The following is a 23,647-nucleotide window of genomic DNA, read 5'->3' as shown; positions in this document are numbered from 1 at the left end:
GCCTGCTGGATCAGACCAAGGGTCCATCTAGTCCAGCCCTCTGTTCACACAGTGGCCAACCAGCTGGCGACCAGGGACACACAAGCAGGATATGAGTGCCACAGCACCCTCCCACCCATGTTCCCCAGCAACTGGTGTACATAGGCTTACTGCCTCTGTTACTGGAGGGAGCAAACATCTATCAGGACTAGTAGCCATTGATCTCTTTCTCTTCCATGAATTTATCCACCCCCCTTTTAAAGCCATCAGTCCTCTGGCATGTCTACACCAGCCATTTAACCCGGGATCATCCCAGGATCATCCCTGTGCCTGCAAATGACACACAGGGGATCCCGGGAGCAGGAAGGGATGATCCCTCCATTTTCCTGGGATAATCCTTAGGTGTAGAAAGGGCCCTCGCTAGCTTTTAAGGCAGAAAAAAGTTACACAAATTTCAAGTGATGCCGTTAGTGCCTTGTGTAATATGGTCCAAAGACTGGAGTAACAGTTATTTTTGGTTATCTGAAGGGTGCAATAAGCTGTCTTAACAAATGCCAGTGCAGATTAGAGTGACTTCAGACATGATACCACACATCGTCTCAGATAATTTCAAGTAAATGTCTGTTCTCATGAAAAAAAAGTGTGTGATCATGCTAGCACACACACACACACACACACACACTAATGAGATAATGGTCTACCAACTAAGGGTTGGATCCAGGATCTGCCTTCCATCAGAGGAAGGGCCCCACTCATGAAATGTCCCTCCACCCCACAGCTCACTGATCCAGCCGGGTCTCCTGACCCAATGTATCATTAATAGGGGGCTGCCGTGGCTGCCGTGGGAAGGAGTTTACTGTTTTTAACTTTTGTAAACTGCCCAGAGAGCTTTGGCTATGGGGAGGTATATAAATGTAACAAATAAATAAATAAATAAATAAATAAATATAAGGAGTATGCAGGAAAATTCCCCTCAATCAGTGCAATTCATCCTTCATAAACCAGGATTCAATCCAAATTCTCTGAGTTGAACCTCAGTTTCAACCTAGCAGCAAATTATGCTCAGTGGAAACAGAGAGTCTCATCTGAAGCCCAATATAAAGCATTTATTTAGCTTTGGAGGATCATGAGGTACAGAGCCTTTTCTCCAAAGTCTACAGATCAATTCCAACCTTTCAAGGGGTTGTTCAGCAGCTCAGGGAATCCGGATATCATAGGATCTCAGTCCCAGCCTTATAGAGGGGAGTACCATAGAGAACAAAAAAAGAATAAATATGGTGCAGTGCAGCCTTCCCCAAGCATGGCCATTGGCTGCTGGCTAGGGTGATGAAAGCCGTAGTTGAACACATCTAGAGGACATCAAGTTGGAGAAGGAAGGCTGGTAGAGTGTTGAGATCTGAGTTCAAATCACCAGTCAGTTGGTTGTGAGGATAAGCTACCACTTATGAGATGGCATACATGACAAATGTTAAAGAAAATTAAGATATAAACAACTATAAGCCAACATGGTCAAGGGTATGATGGCACCTGGGACTGACCAACAAGAAATGCAATGTGCTACTACTATACAGAACTCTTGCAATCCTTCCTCTTTAACATACAATACTGAATGAATGTATCAGTAATCTGAATTAACAAAGTTGTTTTTAGGCTTTCTCCATTTTCTTATATAAGGAAATATTGTGGGGAAAAACACCTTACATCTTGGAGATGTTGGGGAAACTGGAGAATGCGCCACTAGGAATTGTTCTCAGATGGGTTTCTATAAATCTCCTGTAGGAACAAAACTTAATCAGTTAATATTCTTTCAAGATAATTATACCATTAAAATTCCTTAAAGCAATGTTACTCCAACCAGAGTGGAACTAATTGGTAGCTTTGAGGGGGAAATGATTACACAACAGGTGAAGATTTCATTAAGTTTGCCTTTCTATAAGATCATACATTGATTATTACAAGCATGTTGGAATCTGAACAATGGAGAAATGAAGCCATTTTCATTTGCTTACTCAATGTTGACTAGTCAAACACATGCCTAACTGCATGCAGTATTCACAGACATATATAACTGAACACGAATAGCTCTTTTTTACCCTGGAGGAGGAGAAGGAGGAGGAAGGACCATGTGGGTTTGGTTAAACATATTGCAGACAAACAAAATCTGTGTGTCTATATATAGGAGACAGCGACTGCTTTATCACACCATCTTCAGCTCTCTTAAAACGTTTGTCCTAACATTTGCTCCCCTCTCAACACATTCATCCTTTCTTCTAGTGCATGCACTACAATATAACCTTTCAGCATACTGTCAAAACAATGGCTGTGTTTTAGGGCAAGCTACCCACTTTATGGAAGATCCATCATTGGATCCACCACTGTTTACAAATTGCAATGGGCCACAAGTTTAATTGGAATAGGAGCATTGGGGGAGGCAGCGTTTAAACCTTTCCCCTCACAACAATCTAAATCACAGCCCACCAGCGCCATGATCCTGCTGCTGTTTGCCCCCTGTATATGCTCCCTGTGTGCTAACAACAGTTTCAGGAAGTGATTTAGAACAGGAAAAGTATGCAAGGGGAACATCTTCCCTGCCAATGTCATGGCTCCAATGAAATTCAGAGCACCCTTTGCACCAGCATCTGCTTTTAAATAAGCAATCAAAATACAGGAGATCAAACATGGATCTTATTCTCCATATGAAGTAAAGTTTTGTCTTGAAACTCATTAGTATGAGTTAAACTATTGCTTGTATTAGTTTACCGCTGGAAAATATACCCCCAACACCCATAAACGGCCCATTGAGGACTGACAATGGCTATGGAATGCTGACTGACAGTTGGAGGGGGGAAACATGAAATGCCAATGGGAAGAGGGAATGGAATGGAGTATCATGGAAGAGACGTGGCTGGCATCCCAAGCAGGACCACTTCACACTGCAAGGTTTTGTTGCAGGTCCCACTAAATTACTGAAATTGTATTTTGACATATTCTCTAAACTATATTTCAATAAGAAATGGTAGCAAGTTCTTAAATGGTTCACTTCTAAATTCATTCACCAAGCAACATTCACCAAACATGTGTCTATTCTTAAAACTGGATATTAAAAAAGTTGTTTACTATGCTTCATATTGCAGATGCTAGAATTTTTGTCTTGTTATGTCAGTCTCTATGGCTTTTCCAAGTCTGCAGAATTAATTATACAAAAGCCACTCAAACCACTAAGGGCCTTGCTAGACCCTGCCAGATAACTTTAGCGCGCGCCGCCCCGCCTCCTAGACGGCCAACGCTCAGGGACTACAGAAGCCCTGCAGCATTGGCCTTTTTTTTGGTTTTTTTGTTAAAGGGGCCATGTGCGGCCCGAAGACTCCGGAGAAGGTAAGGTTTTTTTTTTACTTAAGCCCCCCACCCTTTTTTTAATTAAGCCCCCTGCCCCCTGCCCACTCTTTCCCCTCCCTCCCTCCCCGTCCCTGTCTCCCGTGTCACCCTCCGCCATCCCTCCCCCTCTCCTGTGTCGCCCTCCGCCATCCCTCCCCCTCTCCCGTGTCGCCCTCCGCCATCCCCCTCCTGCCGATCCGGCCTTCCCCCCCATGTCCCCCCCCGTGATCCCCCCGGCCCGATGGGCACAGCGCTAGTATGCCCAGTCCGTGGCTTTTCCCGGCTAAGCGAGTAGCTGCAAAAAGCCACGGACCTTGCTAGACGTTCCCATAAGCGACTTCGCTTATGGCGCGTTTAGGGAGGCTTCAGTGCGCCTTGACCCGGGCCTCAAAGCGCGCTAAGGCCTCGTCTAGCAAGGCCCTAAGATTAGAGGAGGAGGGAGGGAGAATATGCATGTCAGACTGAATCCTATTGATTTTTACTTAGAAAGAAAGAAAAAATTAAGAATGTATTAATTATTTTATTTATTTATTTATTTATTTTATTTATTAAACTTATATACCGCTCCCATAGCCAGGGCTGTCTGGGTTGTTTACAGAATATTTTAAACTTTTCCCCCAGTACCTTCCCCAAATAATTCACGATACATAAAAAGGACACTCTTTAGAAAAATCATATCTTTATTCTTATTGTTTACAATATAGGAATTTTATATTTATTTCACAATGCAATAAGTCAGTATTAAAGTAAATATTTCAATTCTAGGATTCCTTGTGTCAAATCTTGGTATTCAAGACAGACTTCTTCTGTATATTGATTAGGATATATGTCTACAAGAATATATTCAGTATGGAAAACTGGTCATATGAATCTAAGTTCATTTGTATATAAAGTTCTAAGTTCATCTGAATGCAAAAAAATAAAAATCATTCAAGTTCCTCTGTATATAAAATTCATGTGTATATAAAATAATAAATTTCATAATGATCTCTAAAAAAGTTGGTATTATGTAGCCTAATATTGACATTGAGCAATATCAAATTCAACATTAGCTCTAATGTAAATTATGTTGCGCTAATATAAAGAACCTCTAGCACAATGGCTATAGTTTTTGCTTGCATGACGGGCTTCCCCAGAAAACCCATCATACTAGTAACTGCTATTAGTGTTGTGCTAGAAATCACTTATGCTAGCTCAACGTAATTTGCTTGTGCTATATTGGATACTGCCCATAATTTTGTACTTTGATTGGTACCTTTATTTACATACTGCATTTCTTTTTCTTTGTTAGCCAACTTTAATTTTTTTGAAAAGGTAGAACATAAACGTTTATTAAATAAATAAGAAAAGCCTTGTCAGACTATGGAAAGGTTTGACATAAATGTGTGTACACAAACCAAACTACTTATACATCTTTCCAGGGAGTTTTTTGCTTAAATTATTTGATAGCCCGGGATTCTGGAGTAACACGATTTATGAACAGAAATGTTCATTCATGAGGAATCCATGCAAATATTCCCACCCATTTGAAATACTTCCTTTCTTCCACAAACATAATTACCACATTATCCCAATTAGAGCAGATTTATATACAAAACCTGAGAAATGAATAGTGACTAAGGCTTTACAAGGTGACTTATTTGTGTGTCTTTTCTCTGCATTTCTATGTTTTGCAATTCTCCATGAAGTTTACTAAGGCTGTGGTCCTAAAAATGTACCTGGGAATGTGTCCCATTGAACTCAATGGGGCTTATTTCCGTGTAGAGATGTATAGGATAGGATTGCACTGTAAGGCTGCAACCGTACCTACACTCATCTGTGAGTAAGCCCGATAGAATTCAGTAGGAGTTACTTCTAAACTAAATATGTATAGAATTAAGACTGTTCATTTCATGACAAATGTTTTTATACTTTACATTCTTTTCAAAATATGTTCTCATTTGCTGTTTGCAATTTAGTTTACAGATAACACCATTTTATCAAACTTGTCTTAAGCAAGAGCGAACTGTTGCAGTCTTGATCCTATCATACTCTTGACTCTACTACCCTCTGAGAGAAAGGATAACTAACAGCAGGCTTCACCACATAGATCTTATATTGTGCAATCAAGATTGGTTACTTACAGACGTTTTGGCATCCCTCACATCATTGTCAACCTCCAGGGCACCTCCCACAGTTTATGAACTTTATCCCTCTGTTGTAAAGTGCGGAGAAAGTCCATTTTTCTCTAGGAAGCACTTATGATGAGTTTTACTTGATGTGTACTTCTGTATTGGCGCTATAACAGCAGCACCCTCTAGTGGCTGTAAAATGAAACATAAAGAACTCCACGAGAACTTATGGAGGAAGAGAAACAGCATGTGTCAGTCTGTGTAAGTAGTTGATCTTAATCTCGCAAAACATCTGGAAGCACAAGCCCCAGTAAGTTGCAGGATAAAAGGCCTGGTGTGGTGAACCCCAACATTTGCTCTCTGATAGAGCCCAATGGTCATTATTGTCTATTTTTAAAAGCCTTTTTTGTGGAATTTCTATATAGGCAGAGACCACATGAGGAGTTCCTGGACAACTCTATTTTGGTGACTTTTGTTAATGTTTAATTTGATGACTCCCCGCTTCAAGGAAAAGGTATTATGTTGGAACCAAAGGGATAGACTGCACTGCCAAATACACACATCTTTTTTTTTAAAAAAAATAGTTGCTAACTTAATGATTGGATAATGGGATGGCATCCTTAAAAGACACTGGAAGTTGGGAAACCCTTTCCAGCCTGAATACTGCATTCCTTCATAGCTGAACTTCCAGTGTGTGTGAGAGTGCGCACCAGCAGTGTGTGCCCAGGGCCAGTTGTATCATTGGGCAGAGTGAAGCGGTGGCCTCAGTGGGTAGAATCTGACAGATGGCAGCAAGGTGTTTGAGGAGAGACCTATGTGTTATATGATCTGCTCTGCCCCTCCTGTTAACCTGCTGCCTTCAGGTACAGTGGAGGATGCTGTCTCATCATCAGTGTTAAAACAGAATCATCTGCCAGTCCAGTCAGCTTTTGAACATGGAATAGGAGGGGCACCTTCTTTGCCTCAAGCAGCAAAATGTTTTGGGCCACCCCTGGATGAGGCCAAAGCAAGAAGAGGGCATGGCCATCACACATGCTCTCATAGACAAACACATATTCACAAAACCTACTCATACACATACATACACACCCATTCATACATCATACACACACACACACACACACACACACACACACACACACATCCAGACTCCCTCACTCTTACTTCACTCCCCCATCCCATGGAGGCCAATGGTATACTTTTTTCAAGCGTACTTGCTGGGTGGTTGAGGGGAGGGATCTTTGTGGGATGGCAACGTGCAGGGAGAGGAGGATTAACTCTTTCCTTCCCAGCTCCCATAATCACAAATATCACACCAGGTTGCCTGAGGAGAAACAGAGAAATCTTCAGGCAGCTTGCTGCAGTGTGTGTGTCAGGTTAATGGAGGAGAGGCCGTGGGCTGGATGGAGTCACCATACAGCTACCATCCACACAGTAAGGAGTTCTCATATGAATCAAAGGCCTCATCTACACCAAGCAGAATATTCCACTATGAAAGCGGTATAAAACGCAGGATCTACACTACTGCTTTATAGTGGTACTGAAGTGCATTGACAACTGTTGGGGCCCATGACACATCTACACCAACCAGGATATACAGTAGCACTATGGAAGTGGTATGAGAGCAGTATATGGTATGTGTCAATGGGCCCCAACAGTTGTCAGTGCACGTCAATACCACTATAAAGCAGTAGTGTGGCTCCTGCCTTTTATATACCCCTTTCATACCGCTTTCATAGTGGAATATCCTGCTTGGTGTAGATGAGTCCAAAGACGTTTCTCTCAAAGGCTTTCTTCTCTCATAAGTTTGCATTAGGAAGGAAGGAAGTAGTGGAAGCTGGTGCCTCAGATTTTGGTCGGGCTGTGAATATATTCTGGGTTTCAGTCAGAACCAGCCAGAACTCTAAAGGAGCTATCCAAGGTTCTGAACCTATACTCAAAATAGATTCAGCCTGGGCTGACTTGTCCTCACACAGCTATAGGCTCAAGAAATCATATAAAACCCAACTGCTACTTCCAGGAATACACTGAGCTGAGCCCAAGTTGCCCATTTGATATTGATCACAAACATTAAGCTGTGATTGCAACTGAATGAAAGCAGCCAATCTGGGTTAAGGTCAAAACACAATCGATAGCAACAGAGGTGTAGGAAAAGGAGGAGGTGTGTGTTGTTGAATAGGCAGAGGTGTCAATGTGCCTGTTCAGACAACATGCTGAGCCCCGGCTAGGCCGCTAACCCTTTTGCAGCAAATGTTAGGGTTAGGGTTAGGGTTAGGGTTGATTGGTGTCAGGGGCGCATGACACCAATCAAAGCTTTCCTTGAAATGGAAATAGCAGCTCCAGAGGTAGGATTTTTGTCGAGACACACCCACAGTCTTGCGGTTGCTTAGGCTTCCTATGGGCTGCTATTTACATAACAAAAAACATGTCCCTTAATTGCACTAAAATGATCAACAGCAAATCTTGATTGGTTCTGAAGTGCACCTGTCTGCACAGCAGAGATCATTTACCCTACTTCTTTGATTCTAAGATGCACTTTTCCCCCCATATAAACATCTCTAAAAATGGGGTGTGTCTTAGAATCGCGGGTGTGTCTTAGGGTTTTTTTTTCTGTTGGTGGTACTGAAATTAGTGTGCGTCTTACAATCGATGGCGTCTTACAATCGAAGAAATACGGCATATAGAAGGCGTGAATATTCAGCTACTCTGCTGTATTAAGTTCATTCTAACCTCTTAAGAGAAAAAAATTGCACTTGACTATATATTGCACAATAAAATTTAAGAATCATAATATCCAAATCTGTAAGCTTTAAAAACATCTTGAAATAAATGATGATGGAAGAGTATTTTAGGAGAAACGTGCAGTCTTGCATATAAATATATATTGTTGTGTATAGCTGACAGAATCAGAAACCTGCTGCCACCTACTGCCCAGAATCGGTAGTACTATGTACAAAATACAGTTTACCCTTTTTTTCCTTTTCTTTTTTAAAAAAGGAATTTGCCCCCTTCCCCTGTTTTCTACTAGCTCTGATTTAGCTTCAGTTGTGCAATACCCTGTCCCCAAAACTCTGTATTTGGTTGGGGGACCCTTCATGCTTTAGGGTAGCCTTGGTGCTGGAAGACAAGTATATTTGTATTCACCACTTTAAAAATAAAAAAATGAGGGAAGGTGTACTTGGAAAGACTTGAAGGAACTTTTTTTGTGAGTCTACAGAACAGTGAGAAAAGGGTGTAACTTTGTTCATGTTCATCACTGAGGTTTTTTTTAAAAGAGTCAGATCAGCAACTCCTGTGCTTTGCTGGTACAGCTCTAAGGATTTTTTTTTAAAAAAAATTAAACCTAACAGGATAAAATGGGACAGATTGGGGCATGCACACTATATTACTCTTTGCTTACACACAGAGAGATAGAGATAGGTAGATAGATAGATAGATAGATAGATAGATAGATAGATAGATAGATAGATAGATAAGCCTACAGCAAACCAGTTGTTCTAAAGTCAGCCATTTCTTATTGGTGAATGTACTCAAGTTCACACACGGAACTCCTCATTCATTTCAATCAAGGGAACAAATCCGTGGGTGCATGTGACTCCACTGTAAAGACGCAAATAGGAGAAAGAGAGTGAGGAGGGCAGGAGCCGATAATCCACAGGATCCTAAAATCTTCCAGTTCCCATCCCCACTCCCGTGACTCTACTAGAGGTGTATGTAGTGCTCAAAAGCGGAAAGCAGCAGAAATAATGAAAGAGAGGTGAACATTGTCTCCTTTGTTTCTCCTGCTCTGCTGGGTCTTTGCCAGTAGAGCATAGGATTTGGGGCCACTCTGAAATGTTGGAGCTCTCCCTGGATGTCCGTAGGATTGCTCTGTCCACGGCTTAGGACCAGGTTACTACCTACTTCCACATCAACCTGCAAACCCTTCAAGAGGGCCTGCTTTATGAGGCAACCTGACATGAAATCAGGAATGCAGGTTTGAAAGAGAGGGCCTTCTTCGTGGCTGTCCCAAGATGGTGGGACTCTCTTCTGGCAAAGAAAGACCCTTTCCTTCCACCTAGCTTTTAATCTGGGATCTGCTGTTTTATAACTTTAAGCCAGTTGGGGTGCAATCCTATTGGGGTGCAATACTGCTGTCTTTCTGTTATTTTAACTCCTGTCATTTTGTTGTTTTAATGTCTGCTTATTTTACATTATTTTGTTTTTTATTTTGTTGTAGTTTTGGTTTTCCTTGGAAGGTGTTTTGATTATAATTTTAATAGGGAAAATATATAATTAATAAATAAAACAAAAATTAAACTTAACTCATCTTGCCCTCCAAATGGAAGAAAATGCTGCTCTGAAGCACTGGAAGGTACCTTGGAAGAGGTTGGACTAGATGACCTCCAAGGTACCTTCCAATGCTGTGATTCTTAGAAGAGGTTCTGTCTCCCTGTGGCATTCATAGCACGGAAGATATTTCTCCCCTCTGCAAAGACCTAAGGTGACCTGGTCTTTGCAGTCCGATTGAAGAAAATAATCAGGAATCTGGAGGTGGTCACCCCAGTTCAGACCGCTGTGTGTCCTCAATTGCACACACACACAAGGGTTTTTGACTATGCAGACTCCCCGAGTCATTTCAGTGGAGGAAGCCGCTGTGGTGCTTTCTGTGCTGATTGTGAAGGGGGAGGGAATTCCCATTCAGATTTCCTCTCCCACGTCATAGCAGTGCCTATAGCCTCGGAGGAGGAATCCCACAATATCCTATGATCCTCAAGAAGGGACCATAGTGTTGCTCTTAGGGCTTTAAAGATCGATACCAAGTAATTTAAACTCAATCTAGAAATAAATGGGCAACCAATTCAGACAGAATAAGTTTGAAGTTATATGCTCCTCTCTTTAAGCGCTAGATACTGGCAGTAGTATTCTGCATTAACTGAAATTTCTGGGATGTTTTCACTGCAGTAATGCAGTCTAGATGTAACAAGGATCTACACTACTGCTTTAAAACAGTTTATAATGGTTTTGACAGCTGTTGGGGCCCAGGACACACTCCATTTACAGTTTTCAAACTGTTTTCAAAGTGTTGTGTCCTGCTTGGTGTAGATCTGGCCAAGGACTGACATGAGATCTGTCTTCTCCAGGAAAAACTGTAGCTGGCTAGTCAGCTGAAGCTGATAAAAGGCAGCCCTTCCCGTGGCCACCATCTGTGTACTCAGAGAAAGCAATGAGTGTCCCCAAACTGTGTGCTGATTATTATATTTATTTAGATAATTTCTTACCCCACCCTTCAACTAGCAGATTTCCTATGGCTAAAACACAAAATCACCCTCTGTCTTCAGCCATGGCCTCTTTTACAGCCTTTGACACAGAAATCAAATCAACTTAACTTGTCCGCTCCCACTTGGCACCATTCTTCAAATAATTTTGGCAAAATAAAAAAAAAAATCTTGCACTTCCATCTGTTTGGTTTTGTTTATTCTAATTGGTTTGAGTTTTGCTTTTTATGTGTTATTATTAACCACTGAACACAAAAGCCATTGTGATTGTTTTCATATTCTGTGAATAACACAGAATGGAATGAATTGATTACGATCAAAATGGGTCATATTTAAATATCTGTAGAGGGTGAGTAAAGGCAGAATATTTGGTTGCATTGTGTTCCTAGGTTGTTATTGTTGTTTTTAAAATCAGTATTCTTTTTATTATTTCACAGTTCAACTGGCAAAAGACCGAAACCCTTAGAGAACTGGTAATTATGGGTCCAGTAATAGTCAGGTCTCTATTGCTCCTTGCTGAGTTCCAATTGGCTATCGCTAAAACTTCTAATTAATCGCATGTGTTTTCACTGGGGTTGCCATCTGTATTTCCAGCATCGCTCCAGAAGCTTCGGACAACTGCTTTCGCTGATGTGGTAAACTAGTTTCTGAGCTGCCACACTTCAGACGGCAAGTGGGGGGCGCACATGACTCAACATTCCTCCATACAAGCAAACAAAAACATCTCTTCAAAAATAAAATTATCATGTGAGCAAGAACCTATCTACCTAACATCTACTGAACAAAGAATTCAGTCAGAGTTGGCTCCAGCTTCTACAAGACGCTGGGCAAATGTCCTCTGCTTGGCCCCCTCCCCTGTCAATGGACCCTGGTGGGCTTAGCTGGTTGTGGCATTGGCACTCTAAACACAGCTGGATCTTGCCAACCCTTTAATTTCCCACAATTCCTCAGAGCAACACTAGGTTGGGGGCATTATGAGAAACTAGGAGGCATACTAAACACTATGTTAATCATGCATAGTGTAGCTATTCATGATTGGTTTCCCTACTTTTGTGTAAGCCTGCACAGTCCCAATTTGAAATGGGACAATGGTGCTCCTGAAGGTGAGGTTTAAACCTCCCCTCACCTGTTTACCCCCCCCTGAAATTCACCCCCACTCCAATGGGGATAAAAGAGATCTCCATGAGATAAAACAAGTCTCCATGGGATGTGTGTGAAATTTGGTGGGGATGGGGATGGGCAGAGGGAAGATTTAACCCCTTCTCCCATGATCCCAATCCAAATTGAGGCTAGAGTAAGTAATACTATCATGCATACCTCCACTATGTGTGATTACAAGAACATTTAGTTTGGCCCTAAAATGGTGGCTGCTTAGAGTTGATAGATGCTGACAACAGTCCTAACTTGAGTCATGTGAACAGTCTTAAGTGGTATAGCCCAGGCACTGGTTTACTACCTCAGTGAGAAGTGACAAGAAGATAAAGTGGCGATAGATTGCTATATCTATCTTTCATTTACTTTGCCAGGGGGCAGGAGAAGAGGAGGTAGGCTTCTGTCAGACTCAGCATTAAGCACAGGTGGCTTGTGCCAAATCACTCTCCCTCAATTTGTGATAAAGTGCATACAACAGTACTGAACTGATCAAAGCTTTAATATTTATGGGAGGGGCCATCTGCCTCCCAGAGGCACTGTGGGAAGAAGCCCTTATTTTAATACTGCAAAAATGGCAGTAGCTAGAGGCTTTAGGCCTCCATTGTGTTTTATACTAAAATGAACAGTTTACGTTCACCTGTAGGAAGCTGTTTCTGTCTTTGGTGGAAGCCTGTGAATCTTTATTACAGTACACTTGCATGTGTGGCCATCAGGAAGCTCCACACAGGTTTGCAAATGTGGCTACTAAGAAAATATTGCAGTATCTACAGTCTGTTGATCTCCCAAGCACCTACCATGACCTTGCAACCAAGAACAAGAGGTTTATTTTGCTCCAGTTTCTTAGTTACACTGAGAGGGAGCGAGAGACCTGGATTCTCAATTCCAAACAAAAAGGAAAATGTATTTCAATTCATTGTGGCAAGACCACTGGAGGTGGAGAGTGTTTGAGCCCTTCCACAAGCAATTTCAAGCACAGAGATAGAAGATATCAGCCTTAACGAGCATAGATAACAGAGAATTTCAATACACCTAAATGCAAGAGCATACATCTGACCATAAAGATGATGAGGGAAAATGAAGTTTTGACCGGGAAGGTGAGGGTGGAGCAGGGACAGAACCAGTGGGAAGAACAAATTAGATACCTACTATGGAAGCCATGAAACACACAAGGACCAGGCATAAGAAGAGCCATGCTGAATGAGACCAAAGGTTCATCTTGTCCAGCCTTGTGTTTATTTATTTATTTAGAATATTTATATACTGCTCCCCATTGAAAAATTTCAGAGGTACAAGGTAAAATGAAAATAAAAAACAGAATAAAACAGTTAACACAAAATTTAAAAAGAAGCAAAAAGCAACAACACAGAAATCCAAGGCTGCATGTTAAAGAAAGGCTTCTTGGAATAAAGATGTTTTCAGGAGGCGCCGAAAGGAGTACAAGGTCGGAGCCTGCCTGACTTCCAGAGGCAGGGAATTCCACAGGAGGGGCGCCATCACGCTGAAGGCTCTTCCCCTGGTGGATTCCAATCGGAGGATGGATCTAGGTGGAACCACCAGGAGCAGGCCCTCGGATGACCTCAGTGACCGGGCAGGTTGGTAAGGGAGAAGGCGCTCTCTCAGGTATCCTGGTCCCAAGTTGTTTAGGGCTTTGTACACAAGTACAAGAACCTTAAACCTGGCCCGGTAGCGAATAGGCAGCCAGTGCAGTTCCCTCAGCAGAGGAGTTACATGCTGGAAAGGGGCAGCTCCAGACAACAGCCGAGCTGCAGCATTCTGCACTAGCTCCAGCTTCTGGAGCAGCATCAAGGGCAGCCCCACATAGAGCGCGTTGCAGTAATCAACCAGATGCCTGTGGGAAACCCACAAGTAGGACAGGAGTGCAATAGCACCCCCAGTGTTCATGTTCTCCAGCAACTGGTTACAAAGGTATACTGCTTCTGATACTGGAGGTAACATATTGCCATCAGGGCTAGTAGCCATTGATAGCCTTATCCTTGATGAATGTGTCTAATCCCCCTTTAAAGCCATCTAGGTTGGTGGCCGTCATTATATGTTTCGATAGTAAATTCCATAGTTTAACTATGTGCTGTGTGAAGAAGTACTTCCTTTTATCTGTCCTGAATTTCCCACCAATCAACTTCATTGGATGACCCTTGGTTCTAGTATTGTAAGAGAGGGAGAAAAATATCTCCCTACAACTTTCTCCACAACGTCTGTAATTTTGAACATCTCTAACATCTCTCCCCCTACACACCTCTTTTCTAAGCTAAACAGTCAGCATCAGGAGTGAGGAGTTCAGTGTACCCACTTCAAGAAAAAATCCATTCTCTGCTAAACTGTGTTAAATTCCACTTGATACAAGGCACAAAAGCAAGGGGCAGAGCAATCTCAGCAGCCACTAATGGTGCAATTCCAGCAGGATCAATGAGATCTTATGAACTCTCAGGACCAAATTAGACAGGAAAAAATGCCGCTTTAAAACAAAAGGTAGCATAGCAACACTGCCAGGCATTTCCCCTGCACCTATGGCTACACCAACCACCAATTTAGAATCCAGTACAGTCATGGAAAGCTCAAGGTCCGGGAGCTTGGAGCAGCCTGTCTTCCCATCGGATTACAGGTCGGAGAATAGCAAAACCCCATTTCAGACATGTTAGGACAAGCCTCTGATTTACAGCCTGGGAATGTGGGAACCAAGCAGAGGGAAGAACCTGAAGGGGAGGGGGTTTCGAGGATGTCACGCAGGTTGAGATGTCAACTCAAGAGAGGAACGCCGACACTGTCTTTGATGTTCTGCTCACTTAAGGGCTATATTTCCCTGTCCGGATAGGTCATCAGAAGATGAACTCAAGTAGACCCTCCCTTGTATTTAAACCAACAAACAAGCATAAGAACTTTTGCTGAGATCCATGTCTTTAGTGCCCAGAATATTTCCTTGCAAGGATTTATTGTAAATCTGTGAACACTTGTCTGTTGTGATTTTATAATGTCAGACCCTGACTGGCAATTTGATGCTGGGTTTATGACTCTTAATGAAATCTAGCCTTGAGTCTGTTTCCTGAACTAAGCAGTCTGCCAATAGCTTTTGTAGAAACTATTTGATTCATTGGGGAGTACAAGTGCTGTACGTTCTGCCATGAACTCTGGAGAGCTGATCTGTGTAAATTAATCCACTGCAAGAAAGGGTTATGTTGTAATCAATGATTTGTGTCATCTTCCCAGAAGGTGCCAGGAAACAGTATAGTTACCTACCCCTGTGCTACAAAAAACATTACATTGAACACCACAGGGCAAAAGTTTTTCCTTTTTGCTGCCTGCTCAGCAACAATCATATCAGATCCCCCCCCCAACACCAAAGAGAGACGCAGGAGACAAGACTGGAACCCATGCCTCCCACACCACACAGCCCAAACATTCAATGCTTCTACTGAGTAGCATCAATGATGGTGTGTGTCTAGAAAGCAATGCATATGAATAGCATTGCCCACTTGCCCACCATCTTGTTTTAGGATACTGCTCTCATGTCATGCATGTGGGCTTCCATGAAACACCTGGTTGGTCACTGTGGGAAACCAGATGCTTGATTAGGTAGTCCTTTGGTCTGATCTAATAGGGATCTTCTTGTTGCTTTGAGCAGGGACTAGATGACCTCCAAGGTCCCTCCATCACTACAGTTCTAAGACAGCTATATGATAGAGAGTAGAAGCAGCTTTCCCCATCATGGAATCCCCATGATAAGTATGGCTGCACCTCTTACAGCAACTTCTAAAGTTACAGGAGCTTGGCTAGTCGGCAGTCAATCCCACAGAGGAACAGCTGGATTCCAACTGATCTCTGGTGCGGTGGTCTCACTTCTTGTAGTCTGCATTGCTCTGGAAGTGGAGAACGTCCTTTCCTCTGCACCTGTTGGAAGGCTGCCCAATTGCCTGTGGAGAACCAAGAGAGACACAGAGGGCAGATCCGCACGTCGGCCCCAGAGCGCATTTATGCGACCCCAGGGCACCCCGAAAACGATAGTCTGTACTTGCCTGTAAAAAGAAACGAGGAAGAGACGCCGACGATGCCACCGCCGCCGCCACCCAGCTTCCTGCTCCCCGGCCAGGACAGAGAGCTGGGTGGAGAGCGGAAAAAGCCTTCTTCAAAAAGAGCTCTCCGAGCTGGCCGGGGAGCAGGAAGCTGGGTGCCGTCGGCATCATCGTCGGCGTCTCTTCCTCGTTTCTTTTTACAGGCAAGTACAGACTATCGTTTTCGGGGTGCCCTGGGGTCGCATAAATACGCTCTGGGGCCGACATGCGGATCCATGCTGAGACAACAATGAGGGGCCAGCAGCAGTGCTTCAGTAGTGGTTGGTAAGCAAGTGCTTGAGAGGGTTTTCCACCTACCTGCTGTTCCAGTTCCCATGCATCAGTTCCACCACCCCATTGGCAGTGTCCCTGATATCCATGTTATGAGTAACCTGCTATGGTAGATAGGTCAATCATTGTAGTCATGAAGGCAATACTCATCCACCCTTTGTAAGGAGTTGCTGTGGGACACAGACTGCACTGACTATAGGCCAAAGCTCTGGTCCTGCAATGAAAAAAGACTAATGAATGTTCGGCCAGCAATACCAATATTTGCAGGGGAGTGCCTAGTGTTCACTTAGAAAGGCTCTCCACTGCCTTCATGGGCACATGATGGGAACGTAACTGTATTTGGGGTTTCACAGCCAACTGGGGGTGGGGGCTCGTACCCTGTTTATGAGACACTGTGGCAACCTGTTGGGGGAGGGGATTGTTTAGCAAGTACTCACTTGCCACATGTTAGACTGGGGGGGGGGGAACATGGGTGACATATGCAGAGGTCATATTTTGTGGCATGGATTCCCACTTCCTTGCTTACTGAGTCAGGTGCCTTTTCTTTGCATCCCCAGTTGCAAGAATAGAGTTGAGGTTCTTGTTTGGTATTTTGTGTCTGGAGTCCTGAGGCAAGACCCCTGTAAGGATTCTGCAAAGAGAACTGTTAGCAACATGACCTTTCTACTTTGTATTTCTTCCTGGCTCTTGCCCTCACCCAACATTTTTGTTAAAATATAAAAGGCAGAAACAGAGGAAAAGTTTTTTTTAAAGGGACAATTCCTATTCATGTTTAAGTACTTAGGACAATACAATTTTACTTTGCATACTCATTGAAATAGCGAAGTTTGTTGTTTAAGTAAATATAACCAAGCCATCATACACACACACACACAAAGAGTATAAATCCTAAATCTAATTTAAATCCAACATAAATGTCATTTGCCAATCTTATATAGGCACAAAGGAAGCTGTATCCTGAGTCAGACCACTGACACATCTAGCGGCTAGCCAGTACTGTCTTCAATGACTGGCATCAGCCCCTCAGGGTTTCAGCAGGATTCTTTCCCAGCCCTATCCAGATATTTTATTTATTTATTTATTTATTTGTTACATTTATATGTAACAGGAATCAGACCTGGGCCTTTTTGTATGCAAGGCAGGTGCACAACCACTGAGCTATGTGGTAGCTCAACCTTCCTTCCATGTCCAGTCAATGGCTATCTGTCATTTAATGAAACTCAAGGCCCTTTTTGTGAGAAGTGTCTGTGATGAAATGGTATGTTATTTTGTTGTTTAGATGTATATTAAAATGTTTGGTTGCAGGACTGATGTACTTTAACAAATCCTTTCTCTGACAGGCAATGGTAAGCTGGTGGGAGGCAGGAGTTAGGATGTTTAGCTTTTTGAATGGTGTCTCCTGATTGGTTGTCCTGATTGGCTGTTTCGTTTTCAATTGGGGGAGAGAGAGGGAATAACTGCCACTTGGTTTTCTTTGGGGAGTTAGATAAGGACTGGCTTTCACAGGGGTAGGATCAGGGAATCTGGGCTCCAGATTTTGGGGTGGTTAGATTTCCCTGTGAGGTGGAGTGGGGGATATATAATTCAATGTCTGGTTATTAGGGAAGGAAATAGTAAGATAATATTCATTTAACACCACGAAGCCTAAGCTGAACTGAAACATCTCAATCCTTGTAAATAAAGTTTTAAATGTTGTTTTGTTCTTTTAAACCACACCTTTTTCAGTCTTGTTAAACTGCCCAGAAATCTTCGGCTATGGGGCGGTATATAAATGTAATAAATAAGTATTTTTTGTTACCAATAAAGGGCTGAATGAAAACACAAAGGAATGAAGCCAAAGGTTGTAAATGTGGTGCATAAAGAGGTTTAAGGTGGTAGCAGCATCAGAGAGGGTGGAGATAGCTGGACAAGCATCTGTCAGGTATACTTTAAGGTGGATTCCTGCATTGAACAGGGGGTTGGACTCGATGGCCTTAGAGACCCCTTCCAACTCTACTATTCTATGATTCTAGTGTCACAGATGGGTTTTGATGTCACTGAGTTCCTATCACCAAGCACCACTTGGATGAAGTTCTCTAGATATGAGGCCAAAGTGATATTGCCCCACGGTGCACACTTTGATATCTGAGATGTGTGTGTTCTGTGGCTGGGATTTATGTACCACTGCTGGTGTTAGAGGCCTCTCAAATGGCCTCTCAAAATTCTCCACCTTATTTGTGGGCAGAGAAATTTGGGAGAGAATTTCATTGACTTTCTCCAGAGGAAGGAGAAATTCTCAACAGTTTCTCACAGGTAGGGCTCCTCACTGGGTGGTCTTGTAGCACACTTTCTCTCTTTTTTTGTAAGGGATTTGGGGTTTTCATGCTGCAACAGCATGAACTGTGTTGGCAAGCTGGGCCCCATTTTGCATTTATCACTATGCAGCTATGATGGTGGGCAAAATAGTATCTGAGCTCCATCAGACGAGCGTTTTATTGCACATTTGTTACTAGGCACTCATGGATTTTCACGGGTTCCTCACATGATGTCGTCTGCCTCCTGTGTATCTCCCACCCCTTCTAGACTTCACGCGACAAAAACCACCCCAGTAAGTCTAACTTATTTTTAAAGATGGAAGTTGCAGCTATCTCCTGCTGTGTGCAGAAGCAGCGCGATCAAAACAGCCCACTGAATGGGCCACGTGCAAGTTGTTTACTTCCTCTTACAAAAAAGGAAGCAATGAGGGATAAATGCGAGGGCAGAGAAGCAAGGATAAGGAAACGTGATTTTCCCGTGTGATAACACTGTCTAGTTCCAGGAAGTAGGGGGAGTTCGTGCTGTGCCAAAATCTGTCCTCCAATTTCCTGAAAGTTTTCTTCCACATGAAAGGGATTTCCATTGTTCTGGTTCATTCTCAGGTTGTTTTATAATTTATTTTTGTAATGTTTTTGAGTCAGCCTCCCAGGCTGCCTGCACTTCCTGATCTGAAAAAGCCCTATGGCTTTTTGATCAATAGCTTCTCATGGGCTTTAACTAAAGTGTAGGAAGCTGAGGAGGCTACAGTTTGCCACAGAGATGATCGTACAATAAAAAACAAGACACTTACGCACACTCCTTGGGCACCTCCTAAGTAAGTTAAGCCCAAGAAATCCAACCCATGAGAATTTCTCCAAAAATTCTTCACCATTGAATTTCTTTTAAGAAAGCAATTTCTTTTCTGTCAATTGAATGAGAATGGTTAAAAAATGTGGGAGATATTTTTGGTACAACAGTAACTGGTGAGTCATGATTTGGTGCAGAGTTAATCAGGATCTCACAATGACATTTACCAACCCTAATCCTATACCTGAATTGCCCATGGAGGGCTTCACAACACTTCCCCAAGTAACCCTGGCATTTTAGTTGCGAATGCTTTCTCAAATACTGAGAACGCATTCACAACTAAGATCGCAAGGTTACTTGGGGAAGTGTTGTGAAGCCCTCCATGGGCAATTCAGGTAACAATGCTCAGAGTAATGAGAATTATTAATTTCAGGATTGAAAAGCTTTATAACGATTTAAAAAGTGAGGAGAAAATAGGAGGAGGATAATGGCCGTACTTTTCTGCCACCTGTGCAAGCAGCGATGCAGGATACTGATGGGCAAGGACAAAAGAAAAGAAAAAGACTGGAGCTTTCAAAAGCCAATTGTATAAAGCAGTGTATGATATTATTTAAGATAATCTAAGCTTAAACCCTGTTTACAGATGTTGAGCTAGATACTTCTATTTCAGTTTATCTCAATTTCCTCTTCCAATGATTGTCTGCCAAGGAGTTTTATTGTGGCATCTCCAAAGTAGTCATTCATGATAAGTACACATAAGTACTAATTCCAACAAATGACTTCCTTTTTAATAAGATGTATGCCTCGGTAATTCACAGCTGTGTTCCTGTTTTCTGTAATGGGGTCTGCTTAAACTTTGCAAATAAAACCTTTGTTCATGGCTGAGGATGTGTTATGAAAAGTGCACTCATTAAATCTCAAAAGAGTAAAATATTGCTTTGGAAATAATTCACATATATCATCAGTTGCTGTGCCTAAAAGGACAGAGAATTTTCCAGAAAAGTTCATAATAGCAATTGATGTGCTTAGTGACCTTAGAAAACTGGACACATATTCACCCATTACCATGACTACACAATGGGTACCACTTGGCATATAGGCAGAACATGCAGTTCTGCTATGGGAAAGAGGCATTGAAGTGCATTGCACAGGAGACCCTGTTTATAGTCCAAATGAGGATTTCAGTGGGTACAGGATTGTACCTCTATTCTTAAATTGTAAAGCCACTTGTCATGTGGAATCATGTAGTGTGGATTTAGGAACTGTGAGATTAAGAAAAACCTCTGTAGGTGTTTATGAAAGCATGACACGATAAACGGAATGACAAACCGTTTCAAGCTGAATTATTGTTAAGTCCGTCTTTTATTTGAAGACATTCTTTCATATAACACAAGTTAATGTGGTCTGATGCTTAAGCAATACAGCCAAATAATTTCTCAGCACCAAACGCAAGGCATTAATGTTCATGAAAGTGCAGCTCAGAAAGCAGAATTTTAGCAGGAGAAAAGCAGTTACATTGTCTTGACATTAAAGAAGCTGCATTACAAACAACAACAACAACAACAACAACCCCAAAACGCCCCCACCATAAACATTCATGGGAATGATGAAATACCATACAAAATGTGTACTTAATTAGGCTTCTAATAAGTCCCTTGGCTCAGTTGTAGACTATACTTGCTGATCAAACCCATTTCTCTTTCTTCCTTTTTCTTGTACTATGCAACCTTTAAATGTACTTCTCAAAGCTACCCAGACCTTGTCTGTATTTCTGTTGGGCTACTTCTGTTTTTTAACACCATCTTCCTTAACTTATCCTTGGGGTGGAAAGAAGGCAAGGAGAAAGATCTGAGGCTGTAAGGCTCACGTGTCTCTCCGGTCTCACTTATTCTGAGCTGTGAGAGGCTTCGGGTGGGGGTGACATGGGCTGGTCTCCCCACGCTTGCATATAAGAAAGGGGGCACTTTTCCCCTCAACTCCTGGCTTTGGGGAATGCTCATCCATTAACCCTCCAGATATATTGGACTACAACTTCACAGTGCCTGGAAATGATGGGTTATAGGGCACCAGCTTGGGAAGGGCTGTTCAACGCTATCCTTCCATCCTCAAAAAACAACAACGGTGCAGACAGCTAGAGTTTGACATTGCTTTTTATTTTATCAAGTAAATAAGCAGCATAGCAGCTGAAGATGCTGAGATTTCCTCTTAGGTCTTTGCCAGGCCTTTGATAGTGGTGGTGAGGAGGATAAGCCTCCTGGATCCCCCTCCCCTCTTTATGCAGCCTAAATCTCTGGTTACTTTATACCAATGCCTAACACCAGAGATTCCTAAGGAAACCATGTTATGCTATACCCCTGAGCTTCCAGGCTATCCCTCCCTGCAGAGCTTTACCGACAGCTTCTACAGGGTCTAATGGTAAGTTCCCATTCAGTCTACCTATTCCTAACCCTTCTATACCACGTTTCCACCCACATAACCCTTCTTTATTTATAACTCACATTTTTTCCTCTTTAAAGAATTCAAGATGGCATACATAAACCTCATCCTCCTCTCCATTTTATCCTCACTACAACAACCCTGTAAGGTAGGTTGGGCTGAGAGTCTGTGACTGGTCCAAAGTCACCCAGTGGGCTTCCATGGCTGAGTGGGGGATAGAACCTGGATCTCCTGACTTCCAGACCAACTCTCTAACCCCTACACCACACTGGCTCTTACTTGCCCATTTCCTACTTGGAACAAATTTTGCTCATGAGGTTTTCTTTGCTCTTGTTATTGAGCTGCCCTTGGGTGAAATGGGTTCTTGCCAGGGTCAAAGCTCCATTGAAGCACTCTCTCCAGGGGGAAGGCCACAGCCTGACCCTGTGGAGCTGCCTCATGGAGACTGAGGTCAGATCTACACCAAGCAGGATATAACAATGTGAAAGCATGTTGAAAATGGTATACGAAATGTGTCCTGGGCCCCAACAGTTGTCAATACTATTATAAACCATTAAAAAGCAGCCATGTAGATCCTACCTGAGAAGGCACACCTGATTCATCACCACAGTGCAAAGCATGTCATTTGCCATCAAGCTCTTGTAGTTCAGCAAGAGAGCACATGTGTTGCATCTATAAGGTTTAGACCGCTACCATTTTTGATTAAGGGATCTCATATAGCAACCTTGGGAAAGATCTCTGCCTGCGAATCATAGTCACTGCCAGTCAGAACATTTATTTATCTATTACATTTATATACCGCCCCATAGCTGAAGCTCTCTGGACAGTTTACAAAAGTTAAAAAGACAGTACTGGCTAGAATATGTTTATTTAAACCACGAGCTGCTCATGGCCTCTTGGATCCTGCCCAACAGTCTTCATAGCTAGGCAGCTGACCCAGGGAAAGCTTTGTTTCACTTGGAATTTTTTAAAAATGGGACATTCTTCAAGCAATTCTAATGCCCATCTGTTTCTAACATATAAATTCTGGAAATAGTTCAGTATTAACAGCCAGACATTCAGAAACAAAATAGGCAGGATCAAAACTGCATGAAAATTGATTGCACACCAAGGACACTCAAAACTGCTAATGTAGATTATAGATGCTGCCAAGGGTAGTGTTTGCAGCAGTAACAGTGCTCCGAGGAGTGCTCCAAGCTGCACTGGGTGGCTGGCTCTAGCCACCATTTTAACTTCCCACAATGCCCGACACAGAGTCACTCCGTGTTATTGTAGGAAATTAAAATGGCGATTAGCCCCAGCCACCCAGTGTTGTTCACAGCTCTGGGCTAGAAAAATAATAATTTAAAGGTAGTATCAGGCATCAGCCTCAGCAGCTGCTCAAAAGTGTCAGGGGGGGATTCTACATGTCATACTGAGGGCGCATCCATGCACCCCCAGTGCGACCCCAAAGCGATCGTGTAACTTGCCTGGCGAAGAGACGTCCTTGCCGCCGCCGCCGCCACCCACCTACCTCCTTGCTGGCCGGGTTGGAGAGCTCGGCGGCCGGCGAGGAGGGAGGTGGGTGGCAGCGGCGGCGGCGGCAAGGACGCCTCTTCCTCGTCTCTTCGTCAGGCAAGTTACACGATCGCTTTGGGGTCGCACTGGGGGCGCATGGAAGCGCCCTCAGTACGACGTGTAGAATCAGATACTGGCTTTTATCTCCCAGGCCCTAGCCTATTACTTTTTTTTAATGTGTTTTATATTCGCTGTTGTTCCCCGCCTCAATCCAAGTGGAGAGGCGGCTAAGAAATTATATATATATAGACCTCCAGCAAAGGAGATCGTTACCTTATCGTGGGGCTGGAGCTTGAGCACCTCAAGGATGCCATGAGCTAAACCGTGAAGGGACACCCAAGAC

At 42.9% G+C, this 23,647-nt stretch overlaps 1 protein-coding gene across 1 annotated transcript in view; it reads right to left on the bottom strand.

Moving 5' to 3' along the window:
• TSHR (thyroid stimulating hormone receptor) overlaps positions 1–23,647 on the bottom strand; it is an 87,323-nt gene that overhangs the window by 44,875 nt on the left and 18,801 nt on the right. The window contains exon 2 of the mRNA XM_063147624.1: positions 1,681–1,752. Coding sequence (XP_063003694.1) covers positions 1,681–1,752 — 72 coding nt within the window. The remainder of the gene's footprint in view (positions 1–1,680; positions 1,753–23,647) is intronic.

The sequence above is a fragment of the Elgaria multicarinata genome, chromosome 2, assembly GCF_023053635.1.
Source record: "Elgaria multicarinata webbii isolate HBS135686 ecotype San Diego chromosome 2, rElgMul1.1.pri, whole genome shotgun sequence".
NCBI lineage: Eukaryota > Metazoa > Chordata > Lepidosauria > Squamata > Anguidae > Elgaria > Elgaria multicarinata.
Note: the sequence above shows the minus strand (reverse complement) of the source record. Positions and strands in the feature narration are given on the sequence as shown.